Source organism: Stegostoma tigrinum, chromosome 45 (assembly GCF_030684315.1).
Source record: "Stegostoma tigrinum isolate sSteTig4 chromosome 45, sSteTig4.hap1, whole genome shotgun sequence".
Taxonomy (NCBI): domain Eukaryota; kingdom Metazoa; phylum Chordata; class Chondrichthyes; order Orectolobiformes; family Stegostomatidae; genus Stegostoma; species Stegostoma tigrinum.
In genome coordinates, this window is record NC_081398.1 from 3,713,248 (window position 1) to 3,735,255 (window position 22,008).

Here is a 22,008-nt window from a genome sequence, read left to right on the forward strand (position 1 = left end):
CACTCTCTCTCACTCTCAGATAATAAAGTGTGGAGCTGGATGAACACAGCAGGCCCAGCAGCATCTCAGGAGCACAAAAGCTGACGTTTCGGGCCTAGACCCTTCATCAGAGAGGGGGATGGGGAGAGGGTTCTGGAATAAATAGGGAGAGAGGGGGTGGCGGACCGAAGATGGAGAGAAAAGAAGATAGGTGGAGAGGAGGTTTTGGGATGCAGTGGGGGAGAGGGGAGATTTTGAAGCTGGTGAAGTCCACGTTGATACCATTGGGCTGCAGGGTTCCCAGGCGGAATATGAGTTGCTGTTCCTGCAACCTTCAGGTGGCATCATTGCGCGACCCCACCACCCAAGACATTTTTCCATTCCCACCCTCGTCTGCCTTCCGCAGAGACCACTCTCTCCGTGACTCCCTTGTTCGCTCCACACTGCCCTCCAACCCCACCACACCCGGCACCTTCCCCTGCAACCGCAGGAAGTGCTACACTTCCCCCCACACCTCCTCCCTCACCCCTATCCCAGGCCCCCTGCACATCCGCCAATGTGGTATACTGTATCCATTGCACCCGGTGTGGCTTCCTCTACATTGGGGACCGCTTTACAGAACACCTCCGCTCGGTTCGCAATAAACAACTGCACCTCCCAGTCGCGAACCATTTTAACTCCCCCTCCCATTCTTTAGATGACATGTCCATCATGGGCCTCCTGCAGTGCCACAATGATGCCACCTGAAGGAACAGCAACTCATATTCCGCTTGGGAACCCTGCAGCCCAATGGTATCAATGTGGACTTCACCAGCTTCAAAATCTCCCCTTCCCCCACTGCATCCCAAAACCAGCCCAGCCTGTCTCTGCCTCTCTAACCTATCCCTTCCTCCTACCCCAAGCCGCACGTCCATTTCCTACCTACTAACCTCATCCCACCTCCTTGGCCTGTCTGTCTTCCCTGGACTGACCTATCCCCTCCCTACCTCCCCACCTATACTCTCCTCTCCACCTATCTTCTTTTCTCTCCATCTTCGGTCCGCCTCCCCCTCTCTCCCTATTTATTCCAGTTCCCTCTCCCCATCCCCCTCTCTGATGAAGGGTCTAGGCCCGAAACGTCAGCTTTTGTGCTCCTGAGATGCTGCTTGGCCTGCTGTGTTCATCCAGCCTCACATTTTATTATCTTGGATTCTCCAGCATCTGCAGTTCCCATTATCTCTGATACACTCTCTCTCTCTATCTCTCTCTGTCTCATTTCTGAGTCAGAAAGTTACTGGGTTCACTGAAAATTGAGCATATAGGTTCGGGCAGATATGCCCATATAGTACTGAGGGAGGACTGCACAGTCGGAGGTGCGACTGTACAGAGGAGACGCTACATTAAGATCCACATCTGCCCTCTCCAGTGGAAGTAAAAGATCTCATGATACATGAGCAAGGGCAGAGATCTCCACCCTAACCCCCACCCCCTTGCAATCCTGACCCAATTGTACCCTTTAACCCAACATCTCTCACAAACACAAAGCAAGCAGATCTATCGTTGGGAGCTTTCCACAGTCAGGTCACGTGTCACATTTCCGGCATTGCCACACGCGCGCGGCCGTGCAGTTCAGAAGAAAGTATGTCATTGGCTGTGAAGTTTGGGCAGTTCCAAGGTCAGGGACAGGCGCTACGGAAATGCAGGCTCTTTTCTATGGGCCCCAGGGACCGCAGAGAAACCCACAAGATGGGCTCTGGGACCTGGTGAAGGCACAGTCACTTGACCCCAGCTCGCCCTCGAGGAAAGGATCCCTCAGTCGGACTCAGTTCCAATGACCATCCGCCAACGTCTCACTGAGGACAGAAGCGGATACAACATCAGAAGTAAAATTGGGGGAAAGACTCAACAGTTCCAGTGAGCTTAATTTCGATAATGTATTTAACAAATATTTCGTGGCCAGGCCCAATGAGTCAATGGGCGCAAAGAAACATTCAGCAGAGCTTAGGAGCCCAAGTATCCAGGGGCCAGGCCAAGTGCAAGTCCCTGGGGTCTCCCTGCATTGGTCCTCGCCCCAGTCCCGGTTGGCGCCAACCACCCACCCTGGTGCTCATGAGGGAGGCGTCAAGTGATTGAACGGTTTGAAAATGTTCCACGAGGACTTGGAGTCGTCGGTGTTATTCTTGGGCTTCAGGCAGTTCTGAGGCCACTTGTCCTTGGTCAGGAAGTACAGCAGTGCGTTGAGCCAGGCATTGAAGCTGGCCAAAGGCCTGGTGACCTTGTAGCAGATGGTCACCACCCTCTTGGTGGCGCAGGCCACGTCTGGGACAGCTTTGTTGACCAGGAAGATGGTCTTGGTTACATGGAAGGGGAGGAAGCAAAGGGCGAAGAGAAGGGTAATGGTCACAATGGTCTTGATGGACTTGCGCCTCTTCTCCAGGCCTGGCACTGCCGACTTGAACTCCTGGTTGTTGATGGTCTTAAAGATGGTCTTAATCACACGAGAGTAGCACCAGGCGATGATGGAAAAGGGCAGGAAAAAGCCAACTGAATGCAGGATGATCCCGTAGGGCACGTAGTGTGGGTACTCGGTGTCGAGGGCGTCGTCCCAACAGTTGGTGGCGTTGTTGAAGGCGGCAGTCTTGGCGAAATGAAAGATGGGGCAAGTGAGGGCCAGGACCACCAGCCACACCAGCACACAGACCACGCGGGCTGTCTTCTTAGTCTCCATGGTGATGGTCTTCATGGGGTGGCAGATCCCAAGGTAGCGGTGGAAGCTGATGCAGGTCAGGAAGAAGATGCTGCAGTAGAGGTTGAAGTAGAAGAGGAAGCGGACCAGGCGGCAGGTGAAGTCTCCAAAGACCCAAACATCGTGCATGATGTAGCTGGCTATGAGGAACGGCAGTGACAGTCCATACATGAAGTCAGTCAGAGCGAGATTGAACATGTAGATGAGGGAGCAGTTCCACTCCTTGCGCCGCTTGAGAATGCTGCAGAGGATGATGGAGTTGAGTGCCAAGCTGAGGATGCACGTGTAGGTGTAGCACACTGGCAGGAAAACGTACTTGTATGATTCATCCTTGTTGCAGGAGTTTGAGGCTGGGATTTCCTCACTCGAACCATTGTCAACCATCGGGCTTGTAACATTTTCATTCATCTTCTAGACTCTGCTGCTTGTCGTAAGCATCGCTCACCGGTTCTGGATTCTCAGACCTGCAAGGGAACACGGAAAGGACAGAGGTGAGAAATCTCTGGGAGCTTGCTGTGCGCCCGTCAGCTGCCATGCTTATAAGTGACTGCACTTCGAAAGTGAATAAATCTGACCCGTTGCACATCCCTGATTTGTTTCACTGTGCCCCCTCCATCTAATTCCTTACAACCCTGCAAGATCTCTGCACTCCTCCAATTCTGGCCTCTCAGTTTGGATCACAACCACTGTTCACTCAGCTCTCTGAGCCCGAAGCTCTGGAATTCTCTCCTCTAATCCTCTCTGCCCTTCTCTCACTCTCTCTCTTCCTTTAAGATGCTTCTTAAAAACCAACCTCTTTCATACATCTTGATATCTCCTCCAATGACTGTGTCAATTTTAGTTAGATTGTGCTCCCGGCTTAAGGTGGTATAGAAATGTAAGTTGTTATAAAGTCATACAGCACAGAAACAGACTCTTCGGTCCAACTCATCTAAGCAAACCAGGATTCCCAAACTGAACTGGTCCCATTTACCTGCATTCTGCTTACGTTCGTCCATACCATTCCTATTCTTATGCCTGTCTAAATGTCTTTTAAATATCGTGATTGAACCCCAATCTACCACTTCCTCAAGCAGCCCATTCCACATATGCTCCACCCTCTGTGTGAAAAAGTTGCCCCTCAGGTCCCTTTTGAATCTTTCCCCTCTTACCTTAAACCCTCTAGTTTTGGATTCCCCTACCCTGGGGAAAAGACCTCGGCTATTCACCCTATCCATGCCCCTCATGATTTTATAAACCTCTATAAGGTCACTCCTCAGCCTTTGATGCCATGGGGGAAAGAGCCCTCGTCTGTACAGCACTTTACAACAACCTGGGGTTGTGAACAGCCCACTCGAAGTCTTCTTTAATTAGAGTGCTGCTTCTCTTTCCATCAGCACACAAAAGGCCATTCAGCCTGCTGCACCAGTTCTAGCTCTTCATATGATCATGGGTTTCGACTCCCCTTTCCTGCCTGTTCTCCCTGCCCCCTCGGTTCCCCAAAAGCCCAAAAAGCCATCCAATCCCAGCCTCAGCGATGGAAATTATAAGATAGACACATGTGATTTTGGTTTGGTCATGCTGACTGGAGGGAAATATTAAAGGGGTTTTGTCCTGACCCCTTAACTGCATCCTCTAGACTATAGATGTGCTGCTGACATTTCCCAGCTGTCTCCTGTCTTTCATTTTGGTTATCCAGCACAGATCTCGATTTTCAAACATCAGCGGGTAGTTCATGTGCCGTGGAATCAGAAGGTCAGAGTTCAAATCCCATTCCAGAGGCTTAACCGTAGAACCTGACCCACTGAGGGAGTGCTGTATTGTCACTGAGCCACTGTCTAGCAGATGAAGTGCTGTCTTCCCTCTCTGCTGAACAGAAGTCCAACAGCACCATTCCAGGAGAAGAACTGGCCTTTTGTCTCTATCGCTTTAACCCTGACTATTAACATCCTGAGGTTTAACGATTCACTAATTTAAGTTTCTGGAATACTCCCCACTTGCCCTGGATGGGAGCAGCTCCGACAACACTCAAGAACACCATCCAGGACAAAACAGCCCACGCTTGATTAACTCTACAAACACCATCTTAAACATTCGCTCCCTCCACCATCAACACAAAGTGTGTACCATCTACAAGATGCAATGCAGAAATTCGCTACGGCTCATTAGACAGCATCTTCCAACCCCATGACTACTACCATCTACACTACCGTGTCCCAACATGGAAAAGGGCAACCGATACATGGGAACACCACCACTTGTAGGTTCCCCCTCAAGCCACTCACCACCCTGACATCCAATATATCAATGTTGGATCAAGATCCAGGAGCTGCGTCCCTAACAGCACTATGTATGTGGGTGTTCCTACAGCACACAGATTGCAACAGTTCAAGAAGGCAGCTCACTCCCACCTTCTCAAGAGGCAATTAGCAACGTGCAATAAATGTTGGCCTAGCCGTTGGCACTCACATCCAGTGAACAAAAAAAACAAGTTAGATTCTCCTTGGAGCAGAGAATATTAAAAGGAGATTGGGTGGACATTTTCCAAAGTTATGAGGAATCTCGATAAATAAGAATAAACTGTTTATAATTGTCTAAGAAGGTGGTTCGGCAACACTCTTCCAGGGCAGTTAGAGCTGCGTATTAAATATTGTCAGACTGTTGGCTAAAGCGCCAGAGGTGAGGGATGATGGGAATTTTTATCAAAAGTTGCCAGTTGTTGTAATCTGGCCGAAAGGGAAGCCACACTCATTTGGAGCTTTCAAAAAGGAATCAGAAAAATATTTGAAACGGGAAGACTTGCAAGCCGCTAGTGTAAGAACACAGGAATTGGATGATTCTTTCAAAGAGTGGGAAACACATAGTATGGGCCAAACAGCCTCCTGTCCTTTAGGCCTCTGTGATTCCCAGTTCCAAATACAAAAACATAGAAAATTCCCCCAGATGAATCCATGATGTGATGACACCCAAAGGAGTCTCATGTCCAAGATTTTCTTGGAAAAAACACCGAGGCTAGGAACTTGTCAATTCTTTCTTTCTGCCATCTCTCTCTCGCATCCTTTCTGTTCTTTAGTTTGTTCACTACGGCAGGATTCTGTAAGTTTTCTGCACGGCGGTTGCACAATGTTCTGTGATGAGTAACAATTTAGGTTTGTGACAGTAATCCAAGCTATACTAATCTCTGCAAACTGTTAAAATGTAACCTAGTAACTGGCTAAATTGGGTGTTAAGTAACCAACAAAACCAGACCCCTTGCTCCTAAGAACCTCCTTTTGAAGAAGAGTCAATTTTGTTTTGAACCTGAGGCCGTGTGGAACATGTAAAGAAACAGCTCGAGTCACTGGAAAGGGATCTGAACTTTGATAGGTTGAAGTTTGTGAGTGCACATAAGGGCGGTGGTTAAAATCTGTTTACAACCACTTTCAGCTTCACAGGATGAGAACATTGTGTGATATTAATTGGATGACATTCCCATCATAGTGTGGCACGTGCTAGTTGATAAATGCAGTCTTCTGTTTAGAAAAGCATGATGATCGGAAATGACTGTTTCTGGATGGTTCACCAAGATGTGTGTGTTTTTTTTCAAATGTATAAAAGATCTCAATCCCCAGAAACCTGAACCCATAATTGAGGTTGATAATACTGAGGGAGTGCTTCAATACGGAGGTGTTTCTTTTGGATTTTTCCTTGAAGGTAACCATAAAGAAACCTGTTAATCATACCCAACTAGGGATTTAACCATGCTTCAATGGCTATATACCGTTGGGCAAAGGTTTATAAATAAGTGCTAATAAAAGTGTGTAAAGATTGGCTGTAGTTCGAACTTCCTTGACATTCGAATATAACATATTGGAAGGAAACATAAGAAAATGTACGATGTTGGTAAGGCAAATCAGGGCAGGACTTATACACTTAATGGTAGGGTCCTGGGGAGTGGAGGGAACGAAGAGACCTAGGAGTGCAGGTTCACAGTTCCTTAAAGGTGCAGTCACAGGTAGGCAGTGCGGTGAAGAAGGCGTTTGGTGAGCTCACCTTTATTAGTCAGCGCATTGAGTGTAGGAATTGGGAGGGTCACGTTGTGGCTGTACAGGACATTGATTAGGCCAGCATTGGAATATTGCATTCAATCCTGGTCTCCCTGCTATAAGAAGGATATTGTTAAACTTGAAAGGGTTCAGAAAAGATTTACAAGGATGTTGTCGGGGTTGGACGGTTTGAGCTACAGGGAGAGGCTGAATAGGCTGGGGCTATTTTCCCTGGAGTGTTAGAGCCTGAGAGGTGGCTTTATAGAGGTTTATAAAATCATGAGGGGCATGGATGGGGTGAATAGCCAAGGTCTTTCCCCAGAATAAGGAAAACCAAAACTAGGGAGATAACAAAGTCTGGAGCTGGATGAACACAACAGGCCAAGCAGCATCTTAGGAGCTTCTGTGCCCCTGAGATGCTGCTTGGCCTGCTGTGTTCATCCAGCCCCACACTTTGTTATCTTGGATTCTCCAGCATCTGCTGTTCCCATTATCTCTGATACAAAACTAGGGGGATATAGGTTTAAGTTGACAGGAGAAAGATTTAAAAGGGGATGTCAGGGGCAAACTTTTCACGCAGAGGGTAGTGCGTGTGTGGAATGAGCTGCCAGAGGAAGCGATGGACCCTGGTACAATTGCAACATTTAAAAAAGCATCTGGATGGGGACATGAATTGGAAGGGTTTAGACGGATATGGGTCAAATGGGACTAGACTAAATTAGGATATGTGATTGGCATGGATAAGTTGGACCAAGGGGTCTGTGTCCATGCTGCACAGCTCTATTACTCTTAAAAATAAGGTTAATAGAGTACTTGAAGTTTTTTTTAAAATCTCCAACAAGAATTCACTGTCAGAGGGAATGAGGCTCTACATTTTTAATTGTCAGTTTCTAGACCACAGAGTTCAGTTATTGGTCATGTCTTAAAAAGGGGGACTGATGTTACCACTGACAGCAAATATTTTATTAACCAGCCCCTATGGGATCAGGAGTGTGCCAGTTGATCTAATATTCCAGGGTAATCAGAAGGTACACATAAGGGAAGTGAGCCCTCACCAAGCAAAGCTTCAAGACATGATCATCCCATGAAAGTCTACGTAGAAACATAAATACAGCTCCTAAAATCGACATAAAAACACACAGTAACTAATAGAACGAAGTGCAGGGGTTTTCCACATCACTGTTATACTTCATTTACAGCATAAATACTTGGGCATTGCATTAGATTGTGGCGTTTGAGGTATTTGTATATATTTTGCTGGTTTATCAAGAATGCCAGTTGACAAGTTGCTGGTTAGAACAAAGTTTGCTATAGTAGGCCCGATGTTCCGTGGTAAGTTCACCGATCCATTTATGTGCAAATAGTGGCAGCATAATAAAAGGGGTTGGAGGGGGAGTGGTGTTGTTAAAGGGAAAAATAGCCTTTTGAGGAGGAACTGTAGCAATCTGCATACAGCTCACAAGTTATCTTTCTTACTTCCCATAATGTTGGAAGATTCATGCATTTAATACCATCACACGTGCACAAAGTTCTGTTAGTTTAGTTTCAAACTCCCAAGACAGCGTAGAGGAGAAAGGAAGAAGGCAACTTGTTAAACAAAGGTGTAATCAAACATCGAATCCACCTCAGAAGTTGCTGGAAAAGCTCAGCAGGTCCGGCAGCATCAGTGGAGGGAAACCAAAGTTAACATTCCAGGTTGAGTGACCCTTCTTCAGAACCTGAAATGGTCCGAAATGTCAACATCACTGAAACCAAAACATTCACTCTGATTTCTCCCCACAAATGCTGCCAGACCTGCTGAGCTCTTCCAGCAAATTTCTGTTTCGGATTTACAGCATCCGCAGTCCTTTCAGTTTTTGTTGAATACATTATCACAAGAAATTACCAGACTGAGCCACTCACTAGGGTATTAGTTGACATAGAGTTTGATCATATGTAAGAGACAATAGGCATGCATCAGAGAGAGCGCTGCGTGAGTGAATTGTCGTTAGGAGAGCTTGAAGGAACTTGGCCTGTATTCTGTCAAGTTTCAAAGAGTTAGAGGTGATCCTATTGAAATCTATCACCTTCTTAGAGGGACAAAAGGGTGGCTGTGTCTAAAACCAGGAGACATAATCGTAGAATAAAGGGCAGACAAGATGAAGAGAAATTTTTCTGTTCAGGAGGTACTTAATTTTAGGAATTCTCCATCTGACAGGACTACGAAAGATTAATCATCGAGCAGCTTCAAGACAGAAATCGATAGATTTGAAAACAGCAAAGATACAAATGGGGAAGGTGGTGTCGCTTGGGATAATCAGCCATGATTTAATTGCATGGTAAGGTGGCTTGATGGCCTATTCATTTGCTTAGAAATTCTTTCTGGGCTGAAGTCCTAAATGGAAGTGGAACGGGGCAGAAAATTCATCGAAAAGAGCGAGAGGTGTTCTGACAAATGTGTAGAATTTTTAGGAGGATTGACAGGATAGATGTTGGAAAACTACTTCTGACTAGGGAGTCTAATCTTCGGGATCACAGCTCAGGCCTTAGAACTGAGATGAGCAGAAATATCTTCGCCCAAAGTGGGAGATCATGAATCTTAGTACTCTCCACTCTGGAGAGTTGTGAGTGGTCAGCCGTTAAAATATTTCAGACAAATCTCAAGAGAGTTTTGGTTGCTAAGGGAGCTGCAGATAGTGCAGGAAAAGTTGGTTTGAGGCCTAAGGTCAGCCGTGATCTTGGCGAGTGGACAAGATGGCTGAAAGGGCCAAATGACCAACTCCTGTTCCTATTTATGTTCAAAACCCATTACAAATCAAAGAAATTGCTGGAGAAATCCAATACTTTTCCCTCTGATTTTCAGGTTACAGGAGTCCTTGGCAAATTATTGCCCCTTTAGTTGCCATGAGAAGGTGTTGATGGCCCTTCTTCCTGAGGCACTGATAGTTGATACTGCCCTCTTTTGGTGGCTAAGTGGTTAGCACTGTCGTCTCACAGTACCAGGACTCAGGTTCGAATCCAATTTTGGGTGTCTGTCTGAGTGGAGTTTGCACGTCCTCCCCGTGTCTGCGTGGGTTTCCTCAGGGTGCTCTGGCTTCCACACAGTCTAACGGTAGGTGGATTGGCCATGTTAAGTTGCTCATAGTGTCCAAGGAAGTGTAGGTAAGGTGGATTAACTATGGGAAATGCAGGGGGAGTGTCAGTATGGGTGGGATGCTCTTTGGAGATTGGTGTGGATGATGGGCCGAATGGCTTGCTTCCACACTTTTTAGGGATTCTGTGCTGACGTCAGTAGTATACCAGGTAAGCATGCAAGTTTTCAGTCCTAAAGGGCATTAGCAAACCAATTTGATAACCACTAAATAAATTTTTATGCCTAGATTTCTGAACAGATTGTTGGGTTAGCCACTGACTTACTAGTTAGGTAACTCGTAACTAGTAACTAGTGAATAGCCTTTTGAGTGGAGAATGTGTTAATCCCAGCTGCACAGAGGCTGTAGGTGCGTGTTGTATGATTTAAATGTAAATAAAACTCTGGTCTTGTATTCTGTTGGGGTGCCATATTCCCATTGGGATAACAATTCAATATGGCCTTTAATCACCCTTGTAAAGTTCTCAGTTATCTTTTGCAAACTCTGTCGTGTACTACTTGTAAGGTTTTTTCAGCAGATGTGGATATTGTTACTCTCAATATGATAAGGAACAGGAGCAGAAGTGGGCCATTCACCCTCTCGAGCCTGCTCTGTGACTCAAAAAGACCATGGCTGACTAACGGATCAACTTGATTTTTCTGCCTGTCCCCCATAGTTTGGTTACCGTCAAGTGTCGAACTCATCCTTGAATCTTTTCATTGTCGCAGCCTCTCTTGCTGTTTGTGATTGTGAATGCTAAAGATTCACAACTTTCTGAGAAAGGAAATGCATCTTCATTTCTGCCTTCTATGGAAGGCCATGTTTACTGAATTTCTGGCCCCTAATACTAGATTCACCAATGAGAGGAAACATACATTCAGCTTTACCTTGACAGGACCATATATAAAAACAGAAATAGATAAGGAGCAGGACTAGGCCATTCGGCCCCTCAAACCTGTTCCACCATTCAATAAGATCATGGCTGATACTTCCATGGACTCAGCTCCACTTACCCTCCCGCTTACCATAACCCTTAACTCACTTCCTGTTCAAAAATCTGTGTTTGCCTTAAAAACATTCAAAGAAGAAGCCTCAACTACTTCACTGGGCAGGCAATTCCACAGATTCACAACCCTTTGGGTGAAGAAGTTTCTCAACTCAGTCATAAATCTGCTCCCCCTTATTTTTGAGGCTATGCGACCCCCCCCCCCCCCCCCCCCAGTTCTAGTGGAAACAACCTCACTGCTTCTATCTTATCTAGTCTCTTCATAATTTTAGATGCTTCTATAAAATCGCCTCTGAGATTATACTCATTCTTGTAAATTCCAATGAGTATAATCTCAGTCTACTCAATCTCTCCTCATTAGCCAACCCTCTCAACCACAGAATCGACCCAGTGAACCTTCTCTGCACCCCCTCCAATGCCCGTAACCTCCTTTCTCAGGCAAGGAGACCAAAATGTACACAGTACTCTTGGTGTGGCCTCATGGGCACCCTATATGGCTGCAGCATTTCTGAGGAAGGGTCACCGGAACCGAAACATTAACCCTGATTTTTTTCTTCACAGATGCTGCCAAACCTGTAAAGCTTTGCCAGCAACTTCTGTTTAAGTTCCTGATTTACAGCATCCACTGTTTTTTTTTCGGTTTTGATGCCCCATAACCTTCCTGTTTTTAAATTCCATCCCCCTTGCAATGAAGGATAATATTCCATTGCCTCCTTCATTACCTGCTGCACCTGCTAACCGATGTTCTCAATAAGTTTGCTTTCTTTAAAACTTTAAAGAGTACAGGCTCAACCTGCCCAACATCCCCTCATTAGACAAGCCCCTTCATCCCAGGAATCACTGAATGAACCTTCTCTGAACTGCCTATAATCTAACCACATCCCTTCTTAAACAAGGAGATCAAAACCGAATACATGTCACTCATTTGTCTGGACTAGAGAGTCAGGCAAATCGCAAATGGTGCAGGCAAGCTAGAATTATCTGTAAGTTAGATAGTGCATGCTCCAGGCTGTCATTGCTCCTCATTCTCTCTAACAAGCCCTCTCCTAGTCCAAGAAACATTTCAACACCTCAAACTCTAGTGCAAACCTATCTTATTCCTGATTCTATTGAGGATGCTCATGCCAACTCCCCTTGGCTTATTTAGCTACCCATAATCACTGAGTCAAACAACACAGGAGGAGGCTGTTCAGCCCTTACTACCCACGATGACTCAGTGAAATAGCTTTCCAATTAGTCCTGCACACTCAAGCGCTTCATAACTCCCCACAAAGCTTTGCGCATCTCTCCTTCCTAAGTATTGTGATGACAATGGATCGAAACCGTAAATTACTCATAGACATTTTGAACTTTTGGTCAAAACATGTGCTTGTTTCAAGCAAAGACGGCAAGCCAAGCCTAGCTGTAGGGTAACTTTATCACATGGAATTCACCAACTGCTGGTAGATTCCCTGTGAAAACCCCTGGAATGTCACACTGTGTAGGATGCCAAGAAAGTTTCCAAGAGACAGAGACTTCATAAAGCGGAGGTACAAGGCATTCCAACACTCTCATCAGGGGAAAAGACCTCTGCTTAGGTTATATTCCAGACCCTGGACATGAGACATCTTTGTGCTTTACCTTTCTAGGAATGTACCAAAGAAGGCTAATAACCATCTGCAACTACTGGTTTGTATATGTTAGTGAACTGATGTGAGAATATGGACTAGTTTGATGACAGCCATTAAACACCCCTGCATTGCAGGTGAAGAAAACATCATATTCATTCATTCTCAGAACTACAAGCCAGTCACTGTCAAAAGGAACAGAGCAAAAGAATCTCAATTAACCCGCAAAGCTAAGAGTCTCAAAATCCAACTGCTGAACTACCAATGTAAACATTACTGATCTCACCCAACACTACAGCCACACTGTCCATCAATTACTCTTCGTGAATAATCCAGAGGCTGACCTGTCTATCTACAGGAACGCAAAAGCTGACGTTTCAGGCCTAGACCCTTCATCAGAGAGGGGGATGGGGTGAGGGTTCTGGAATAAATAGGGAGAGGGGGAGGCGGACCGAAGATGGAGAGAAAAGAAGATAGGTGGAGAGAAGAGTGTAGGTGGGGAGGTAGGGAGGGGATAGGTCAGTCCAGGGAAGACGGACACGTCAAGGAGGTGGGATGAGGTGAGTAGGGAGGAGATGGAGGTGCGGCTTGGGGTGGGAGGAGGGGATGGGTGTGTGGAAGAACAGGTTAGGGAAGCAGAGACAGGTTGGACTGGTTTTGGGATGCAGTAGGTGGAGGGGAAGAGCTGGGCTGGTTGTGTGGTGCAGTAGGGGGAAGGGACGAACTGGGCTGGTTTTGGGATGTGGTGGGTGGAGGGGAGATTTTGAAGCTGGTGAAGTCCACATTGATACCATTGGGCTGCAGGGTTCCCAAGCGGAATATGAGTTGCTGTTCCTGCAACCTTCGGGTGGCATCATTGTGGCACTGCAGGAGGCCCATGATGGACATGTCATCTAAAGAATGGGAGGGGGAGTGGAAATGGTTTGCGACTGGGAGGTGCAGTTGTTTATTGCGAACCGAGCGGAGGTGTTCTGCAAATTGGTCCCCAAGCCTCCGCTTGGTTTCCCCAATGTAGAGGAAGCCGCACCGGGTACAGTGGATGCAGTATACCACATTGGCAGATGTGCAGGTGAACCTCTGCTTAATATGGAAAGTTATCTTGGGGCCTGGGATAGGGGTGAGGGAGGAGGTGTGGGGGCAAGTGTAGCATTTCCTGTGGTTGCAGGGGAAGGTGCCGGCTGTGGTGGGGTTGGAGGGCAGTGTGGAGCAAACAAGGGAGTCACGGAGAGAGTGGTCTCTCTGGAAAGCAGACAAGGGTGGGGATGGAAAAATGTCTTGGGTGGTGGGGTCGGATTGTAGATGGCGGAAGTGTCGGAGGATGATGCGTTGTATCCAGAGGTTGGTGGGGTGGTGTGTGAGAACGAGGGGGATCCTCTTTGGGCGGTTGTGGCGGGGGCGGGGTGTGAGGGATGTGTTGCGGGAGACGCGGTCAAGGGCGTTCTCGACCACTGTGGGGGGAAAGTTGCGGTCCTTGAAGAACTTAGACATCTGGGATGTGCGGGAGTGGAATGCCTCATCGTGGGAGCAGATGCGGCGGATGCGGAGGAACTGGGAATAGGGGATGGAATTTTTGCAGGAGGGTGGACTTCACCAGCTTCAAAATCTCCCCTTCCCCCACCGCATCCCAAAACCAGCCCAGTTCGTCCCCTCCCCCCACTGCACCAGGCAACCAGCCCAGCTCTTCCCCTCCACCCACTGCATCCCAAAACCAGTCCAACCTGTCTCTGCTTCCCTAATCTGTTCTTCGTCTCACCCATCCCTTCCTCCCACCCCAAGCCGCACCTCCATTTCCTACCTACTAACCTCATCCCACCTCCTTGACCTGTCAGTCTTCCCTGGACTGACCTATCCCCTCCCCACCTATACTCTCCTCTCCACCTATCTTCTTTTCTCTCCATCTTCGGTCTGCCTCCCCCTCTCTCCCTATTTATTCCAGTTCCCTCTCCCCATCCCCCTCTCTGATGAAAGGTCTAGGCCCGAAACGTCAGCTTTTGTGCTCCTGAGATGCTGCTGGGCCTGCTGTGTTCATCCAGCCTCACATTTTATTATCTTGGATTCTCCAGCATCTGCAGTTCCCATTATCACTGTCTATCTATAGGTTACTTTGCACAGGCTGTGCAATAGGCATGATCAACGCTAGCAAGATCAGCATTATTTGAAGTTAGACAGTCCATACATTAGCCTCATAATGGTCAGGAAGGAGCTGTCGCTGAACCTGCTGGTGCATGTGTTCAAACTTCTGCATTTTCTGCCTGACAGAAGAGGTTTTAGGAGAGCGTTACCAGGGTGCAATGGGTCTTTGTGATGATGTTAGCAGCTTTTCCACAGCAGTCAGCCGTGTAAATGGAGTCAACAGATGGAGGGTTGGCTTCCATGATGGTCCCGGCTGTGCACACCACCTTCTGTAGTTTCTTACGGTCCTAGGCAGAGCATGGACATGGCCAAATTCCCTGTGCCGCCTGAGGAAGAAGAGTCGCTGTTGTACCTTCTTGATCATTGTGTCTACATGGGAAGTTCAGGACAGGTTGTGTGATGTTATTATGTCTTCTTGTGATTAGTAGCTAATAAACTCTCTCTTTCTTTAGCTCAAAAAAGCCCACTGTAAATGGCTCCTTTTTAAACATTAAGTCATTTGATCCATGACAAATGTATCTACAAGGGAGGGGATCCTTTCTACATCAATTTTGTTGCAACCAGCCGAGGAGCAGGTGAATAAAGCAGAAGACGCAGTTCATTCTCATGGGGCCATAGATTCAAACAGCACAGAAACTGACCCTTCGGTCCGATTCAGCCATGCTGACCAGATATCCTAAATTAATCTGGCCCTATTTGCCAGCATTTGACCCATGTCCTTCTAAACCCTTCCTATTCATGCCTCCATCCAGAGGCCGTTTAAATGCTGTATCTGTACCAGCCTCCACCACTTCCTCTGGCAACTTGTTCCGTACACACACCACCCTCTGTGTGAAAAAGCTGCCCCTTAAGTCCCTTTTAAATCTTTCTCGTCTCACCTTAAACCTATACCCTCTAGTTTTGGACCCCCCTACCCTGGGGAAAAAGACCTCGGCTATTCACCCTATCCATGCCCCTCATGATTTTATAAACCTCTATAAGGTCACCCCTCAGCCTCCAGCCTATTCAACCTCTCCTTATAGCTCAAATCCTCCAACATCCTTGTCAATGTTTTCTGAATCCTTTCAAGTTTAACAACATCTTGCCCACAGCAGGGAGACCAGAACTGAATGCAGTATTCCAAACGTGGTTTAATCAATATGCTGTGCATCTGTAATAATGACCTCCCAACTCCTATACTCAATGCAGCCAAACAGGAGACTGGAAGAACACAGCAAGCCAGGAAACATCTGGAGGAAAGGAGAAGTCGACGTTTCAGGTATTACCCTTCTTCGGGACTCCTTTTCTCAATGCACTGACCGATAAAGGCAAGGCAAATGCATTCTTCACCACCCAGTCTATCTGCGACGCCACTTTCAAGGAATTGTGAACTTCCATCTTAAGATCTCTTTGTTCTGCAACATGACCTCGCCTATGATCATATGCCACCCAGGACCATCACAAATTGGGGATCATTGGCAGTGACTGGTTGTAACGATAATTAGACAATTCCCCTTTTGAATGTTCCTACTGTCCTCTTAGGCACATTCCTACAACACACAATGTCAAAAAAAATTTTCTCATCTCCCCGCCTCATTCCTTTGCCAACTGTCTTAAACTTTTGCTATCTGCATTGACTGTAGAGTTGCCAGGAAATTAAAACAGAAGGAAAATCACAGGGGAATTAAAAGATTGTACTTTTATCAGAACATAAAATAACCTTTAACACTTTTATTAATTCTACAGTCTTTGGAGATGTGAAGAAAGGGCTTTTTGGCTGATGGTCAAGATTCGTCCAACAAAGTTCAACATCTCAAATAAAACAATGACTTGCGGATGCTCGAACTCTGAAACTCAAACAAAACTTGAAGAAAGCTTCTTTAGTTCTGAAGAAGGGTCACTGGACCCGAAACATTAACTCTGCTTTCTCTTTCTCCACACATGCTGCCTGAGTTTGAAACCCTGCTGAGTTCCTCCAGCAATTCCTGCCCAAGTTCAATGTCTGATTGGCTATGGAACCGCAACGCTTGGCAGGCTGAGTGGCCAGTGGCAGGAGTGGTGCTGTTGGTGGTGGGAGGTCAGGTGACAAAACCTCCTACAATGCATTGCAGCGAGAGGAGGCAATGTCTACACAGCAACCATGTGACACACTGTAAACTGTCTTTATGCGTTCACAAGGGGCTACAACGCACAATGATGTGATCATCTGTTAGCAAGCTTTGATGCAATGAGGGAAAAATAAGATTCATCCCCATCAGTGCTTTGTACAAAACTTTGACTGGGACGTCCACAACACAGACTTTGACAGCACCTTTCAAAGCTGCGGCCTCTACCATCTAAAAGGACAAGGGAGGCAGGCACAGGGGAACATCACCTCCTGAAAGTTCCCATCCAAGTCCCGCACCATCCAGTTAAGTTAGTTGTAAAAACTAAATTCAACTATGCATAGTTGCTATAGGAGAGATGTAGTTTAACTTGAGAGGGCTCAGAAGAGATTTACATAGGATGTTGCCAGGGTTGGAGGGTTTGGGAGAGGCTGAATAGGCTGGGGCTATTTTCCCTGGAGCATTGGAGGCTGAGGAGTGACGACATAGAGGTTTGTAAAATCATCAGGGGCATGGATGGGATGAATAGGTAAGGTCTTTTCCCCAGGGCAGAGGAATCCAAAACCAGAGGGCGTAGGTTTAAGGTGAGAGGAGGAAAGATTGAAAAGGGACCCGAGGGACAACTTTCTCACACAGAGGGTGGTGTGTGTATGGAATGAGCTGCCAGAGGAAGTGGTGGGGGCTGGTACAGTTAGAGCATTTAAAAGGCATCTGGATGGAGGCATGAATAGGAAGGGTTTAGAGGGATATGGGCCAAATGCTGGCAGATGGGACTGGATTAATTTAGGATATCTGGGTCAGCGCAGAGGAGTTGGACTGAAGGGTCTGTTTAAACTGTGGGCCATCCATGTGTTCTCCCTTGAGAGACTCATTTTATTAGAACCTCTTGCTTAGTCTTTCTCTCACGCTGATGTAATCATCAATTCCTCTCTCAGCTGGCGCTTGTGATCTACCTATTTTTCTGCCTGTCTATGTTTAAAGATGCTTCTTTGGCTTGTAGCTTTTCCTCTGTCAAGTATAAAAGATGTGTGGGTTCAGGCTGAATTCTTCCTTTTAGGGCTGACATTGACACACTGGACTGAATGGGCACCATCAGTGCCATAAATTGCATAAACCCCATGATTCTGTGGTCTGCAGTGAGGTCTTTCTCTCTGGCCCCACACACACAAATACTCTCCATTGCAGATTGGTACTTCTCAGGTGGGGTTCTGTTGGGATCTAGGGTGACTCTCGTCCACTTTGCATGTTCCCAACCAAATGCAATCATGTGTCCCATGGCTTCCTGAATAAGCTGTCTCTGTACCAGTCAGCTGCAAGCCAGGGACGCCCAGCAGTTAGTGGGAAGATGCTTGGCCCAGTTCAGTGATGCTTTTGATTCTACGTTCCTGCTGGGAGTCTCCAGTATGACTGAGTTCCCAATAGAGCAGTCCCTTCGGGAGTCTGACCTCTTACAGTTGAGACCTGCTGGGCAAGAGGCTTGCAAGAGGAGGCTACTGCAGACCACCTTTCCCACCACCGGATTGGGACGATCTTGCAGAGACATAATTGGTGAAGCTTCTCCAGCATCTAAGGATCTCCTGCCGTTTTTCCAGGTCTTCAAAGTGAGCAAGGACCACTGCTGTGCTTGAACCCTAGAAACAATTTTGGGTTTAAGGCCCTTGTCCTCTGCTGGATGAAAGCTAATAATGGCACGTTGGAGATAAGGACACATTTCGTTGTTCATTTCTGCCATGATTGGGAGGAACATCTCAAGTTACAGAAAACGCTTCACATTTCCACAATCCCGGTGTTGCTCTTAATCAGGGGAGGGGTGAGTTTGGCTGAGGGAGCTGGTTGGTCGAGGACTTTGGTTTTCTTGGTGTTAAGTGATAGGCCCATTTTCCCAGATGCTTCAGAGAAGGGCTGAACAATGTGGTGGGCCTCAGTTACTGACTGAGCACGCACAAGCATAATCAGTTTTGTAGATTACCTCATGCAGGTGATTTACTGGGTGTGCGATGCAAGGATGATAGGAAAGAGAGTTGGTGGAATGACACGGTCACTTCTGAACCCCGTTCTTCACTGAGTTGGGACTGTGGTGCTGCCGCTGGTGAGGATCATGGCATCGACGACATCATTCAGTGTGTGTAGGATGGTGACTAATTTCCGAGAGGAGCCTATGAGAGGGGAACATTCCACAAGACACGCACATACACATAAATATACACACACTCAAACTGTGATAGACCACAACAAGCTGAAGCTAAGGCCAGTTTCAACATCTGTTCCTTTCTCTGTAGCTGCTGCAAATTTTGCCGAAAGCACAAGTCAGACTCTTCCCCAGCGTTTTCAGACAAGCAGAAAATCCTTACCATTAACCAGGTTTCCTGGGATTCTCAGTAGCTCCTGAGTGATTGCAATCTTCTGCGCGAGTCACCCGCAGTTGTTAAATGAACAGGGACAGTGGTGTCACGGCTGGACAGTAATGCAAAGGTCCGGGCAACTGCTTTAGAGTCTCAGGTTCAAATCTCACTCATGGCATCTGGTGGAATAAAATCAATGAATTAAATCTGGCATTGAAAACTAGAGTCAGTGACAAAACTATCATTGGTTGCTATAAATGTGCCATCCCCCACCCTAGTACACTCTGGGATCGTAATCCTCCAGCCTAAATGTGACTCCAGACACACAGCAACTTGGTTGGTAATTAGGGATATGTGGCATTGACACCCACATTGTAACATGCATTAAAAGTCTGGACTTCTTTTTAAAAAAGGGGTGATTTTCCAAACTTTGAATAAAAGAACATACATTTGAAGGGCACAGGGGTGTTACACTTCTGTTTACTATAATCCAAGGGCCTAGACCAGAGTTCAAATCCCACTGAGAGTCTTTGAGAGTCTTAATTCAGTTTGTAAAATACTAAGTCAGTGAGCATGAGGATATTGTATTGTTGAAAAAATGTCCCACTGTTGATCCAGGAGCAGATAGGAACTTGCTGGACTTACCCATGTGAGGCTTAAGTTGACACCAGCCTAATGTCCTTAAAACTGCTCACTGATATGGCCTGTTATGCCCATCAATACTTGCTCAGGGATGGGCACCTTGTCCATGATTCCCATATCAGAAGTTGAACTGAAAATGACTGCGATCCTCTGATGCCAGTTTGAGTTAACAGATGCTGAAGGCCTTTTCGAACAGGCCTTACAACTGTTCATTTTCTCCTGTATGGATAGATTCCATTTTCCCAATGTAAGAATTTTTTAAAAATAACATTTCCTATGGGGTATGCAAGGCCAGTATTTACTACCCAATCCTATTTTCCATCTGGAAAACGTGTTGGGGAGTTATCTTCTTGAACTGTTGTCATTTTCATGCAACTGAGCGGTGCCATTTTAGAGTCAGCCAAGTTGCTGTGGGCCTCATGTAGGCCAGCCAGGTAAGGACAGCAGACTTGCTTCCCTGAATTATTCAACCAGGTGGGTTCTCTTTTCTGACAGACTAAAGGTTTCAAATGTGTCTAATTCCAGGCTGACTCAATAAATTGGATTCAGATGCTCAATTGAAATGACACCCTTGATTCATTAGGACTTTAGATTACCAATCAAGTAATATAACCATGAAGCCATCATATTTAACTAGTTCAGTGGCTACGTGGAGGAGCTATAAGGGTGGGGCAGTGCCGGAACAGTGAGCATGGAGTAACATGTGACAGAAGCTCCAAAAACTCATGCTGCCAAAGTTGAGAGCAACCACATTCTATAGTTAATGTGGTGTGGGATTTGCTGATGGGCTGCTGTTTTTCTTTTTGTTTTGCAAACAACACAAGGAGTTTGTAGTTCCGGCAACTCTCAACTACCGCAGCCTTTCTGAACTCCCTGGTTAAATGGCTAACAGGGCACCGTGGCCTCCACTGGTTAACCAGTAACCAGAGAAACCTCCACAAGGGGACAAGGGTCCAAATCACGCCACAGCCATTTTACTGCCTCGCTCCCCTCAACTGCAAGCTTGTGCAGAACGCAGACACATCACTCTCCCGAGTTCGACATGACCCAAATGCTGCTCCTTCGTCATGAGCCAGCTCACAGCTGAGGAACTGAATTAAATACCCCTTTCACTAAATCCATCTTCTCATTCCCAGTCGCAGCCTTTTTATTTGTGTATGTGTGTGTTGTGCATGTGTTTCTCACATGAGTGTATGCATGCGTGCGCATGTGTGTAAGCATGTGCGTAAGGCAGTGTGCCTGTGCATGTGTGAATGCTGAAGTGTGTGTATTTGTATGTCTCTGTGCAAGTGTATGGGTGTTTGTATATGTGTGTGTGTGTGGGGCTATGTATGCACATGCATGGGGTGTTTGCACATGTGTATGTATGTATGCGCATGTGTGGTGGGGATGCCTGAATGTGTATCTGCGTGCGTGTGGGGGTGTGCACATGTAGGGGTGCATGTGTCCACTGGGCATATGCCCACGTACATGCGTGCTTGGAGGTTTGTGCACATGTGTGCGAACCAGCCCATCTCTTCCCACTGTGCCTGGCTCTCTTTCCTGTCTCAGGTGGAGTTTGCTGTCTCTGGCACCAACGCTGTCCTCCCAGCCTATTCTGCCGACACCTCAACTTTGAAATTCTCCATCTTCTGTGCCTTCAAATTCTTGCAGGATCTCTCCTCTCCCTACTTTCAGCCCTAAAAACCTCGGAGTTCCTCTGTACCCCTCCAGCCTCAAGCAAACCCAAGTCCTGTCACTTCACCATTGGCTGCCTGAGCCTGAAGCTGTGGAATTCCCTCCCTCTGTTTCCCTCCTTTAAAATATTCCTCAAAACCAACTTCCTCGACCAAGTTTTCAGATCAATCTGTCCTAAAATTTTGGCTTGGAGACAATTGGATAAAAAATTTCTTATAGACAATGTTCCAGCGAAGCATATTGAGGGGTAGTGCAACATTAAAGACCCTCGACAAACACAACTGGGTATTTTTTTGTTGGGGACCCATCGTACCCTATGACACACATGGACTACATCAGCTCGGAGCCTAACAGTGTTTCAACAATATCTCTGCCACTGAAAATCTTCTCTCTCTTTTAAGTCAGGAAACCTGACAAAGTTGAGAAAAGTAGGTTGCAAAGAACCTGTAGATGTTACGATGTCAGCACCGAAACCTTGAGAAAGATGGCGTTGGCTATAATGAATCCCAAGTTTAATATAGATGGCGAAATGCTGCCCAAACTAGGCGTCATTTCGGGAATGAGGTCCTTACATCGACTTCTTCTGAAACCATTAGCTCCTTCGGTTATTTATATCATATTATTTTAGAGTTGTTCTCATCCTTGCATATGTGAATGCCAAGAAATCACATACAGATCCATGGTATGTAATCCGAGATC

The 22,008-nt window shown here is 46.5% G+C and overlaps 1 protein-coding gene across 2 annotated transcripts in view; it reads right to left on the reverse strand.

The window, feature by feature from the left end:
- Positions 1–1,168: 1,168 nt before the first annotated feature.
- Positions 1,169–22,008, reverse strand: part of si:dkey-6n21.13 (P2Y purinoceptor 3) — a 30,444-nt gene continuing 9,604 nt past the window's right edge. For both annotated transcript variants that reach the window (XM_048524165.2, XM_048524164.2), the window contains exons 2-3: positions 19,000–19,169; positions 1,169–3,168 (exon numbers count right to left, since the gene is read on the reverse strand). In XM_048524165.2, coding sequence (XP_048380122.1) covers positions 2,066–3,112 — 1,047 coding nt within the window. In that variant the 5' untranslated portion in view covers positions 3,113–3,168; positions 19,000–19,169 and the 3' untranslated portion in view covers positions 1,169–2,065. The remainder of the gene's footprint in view (positions 3,169–18,999; positions 19,170–22,008) is intronic.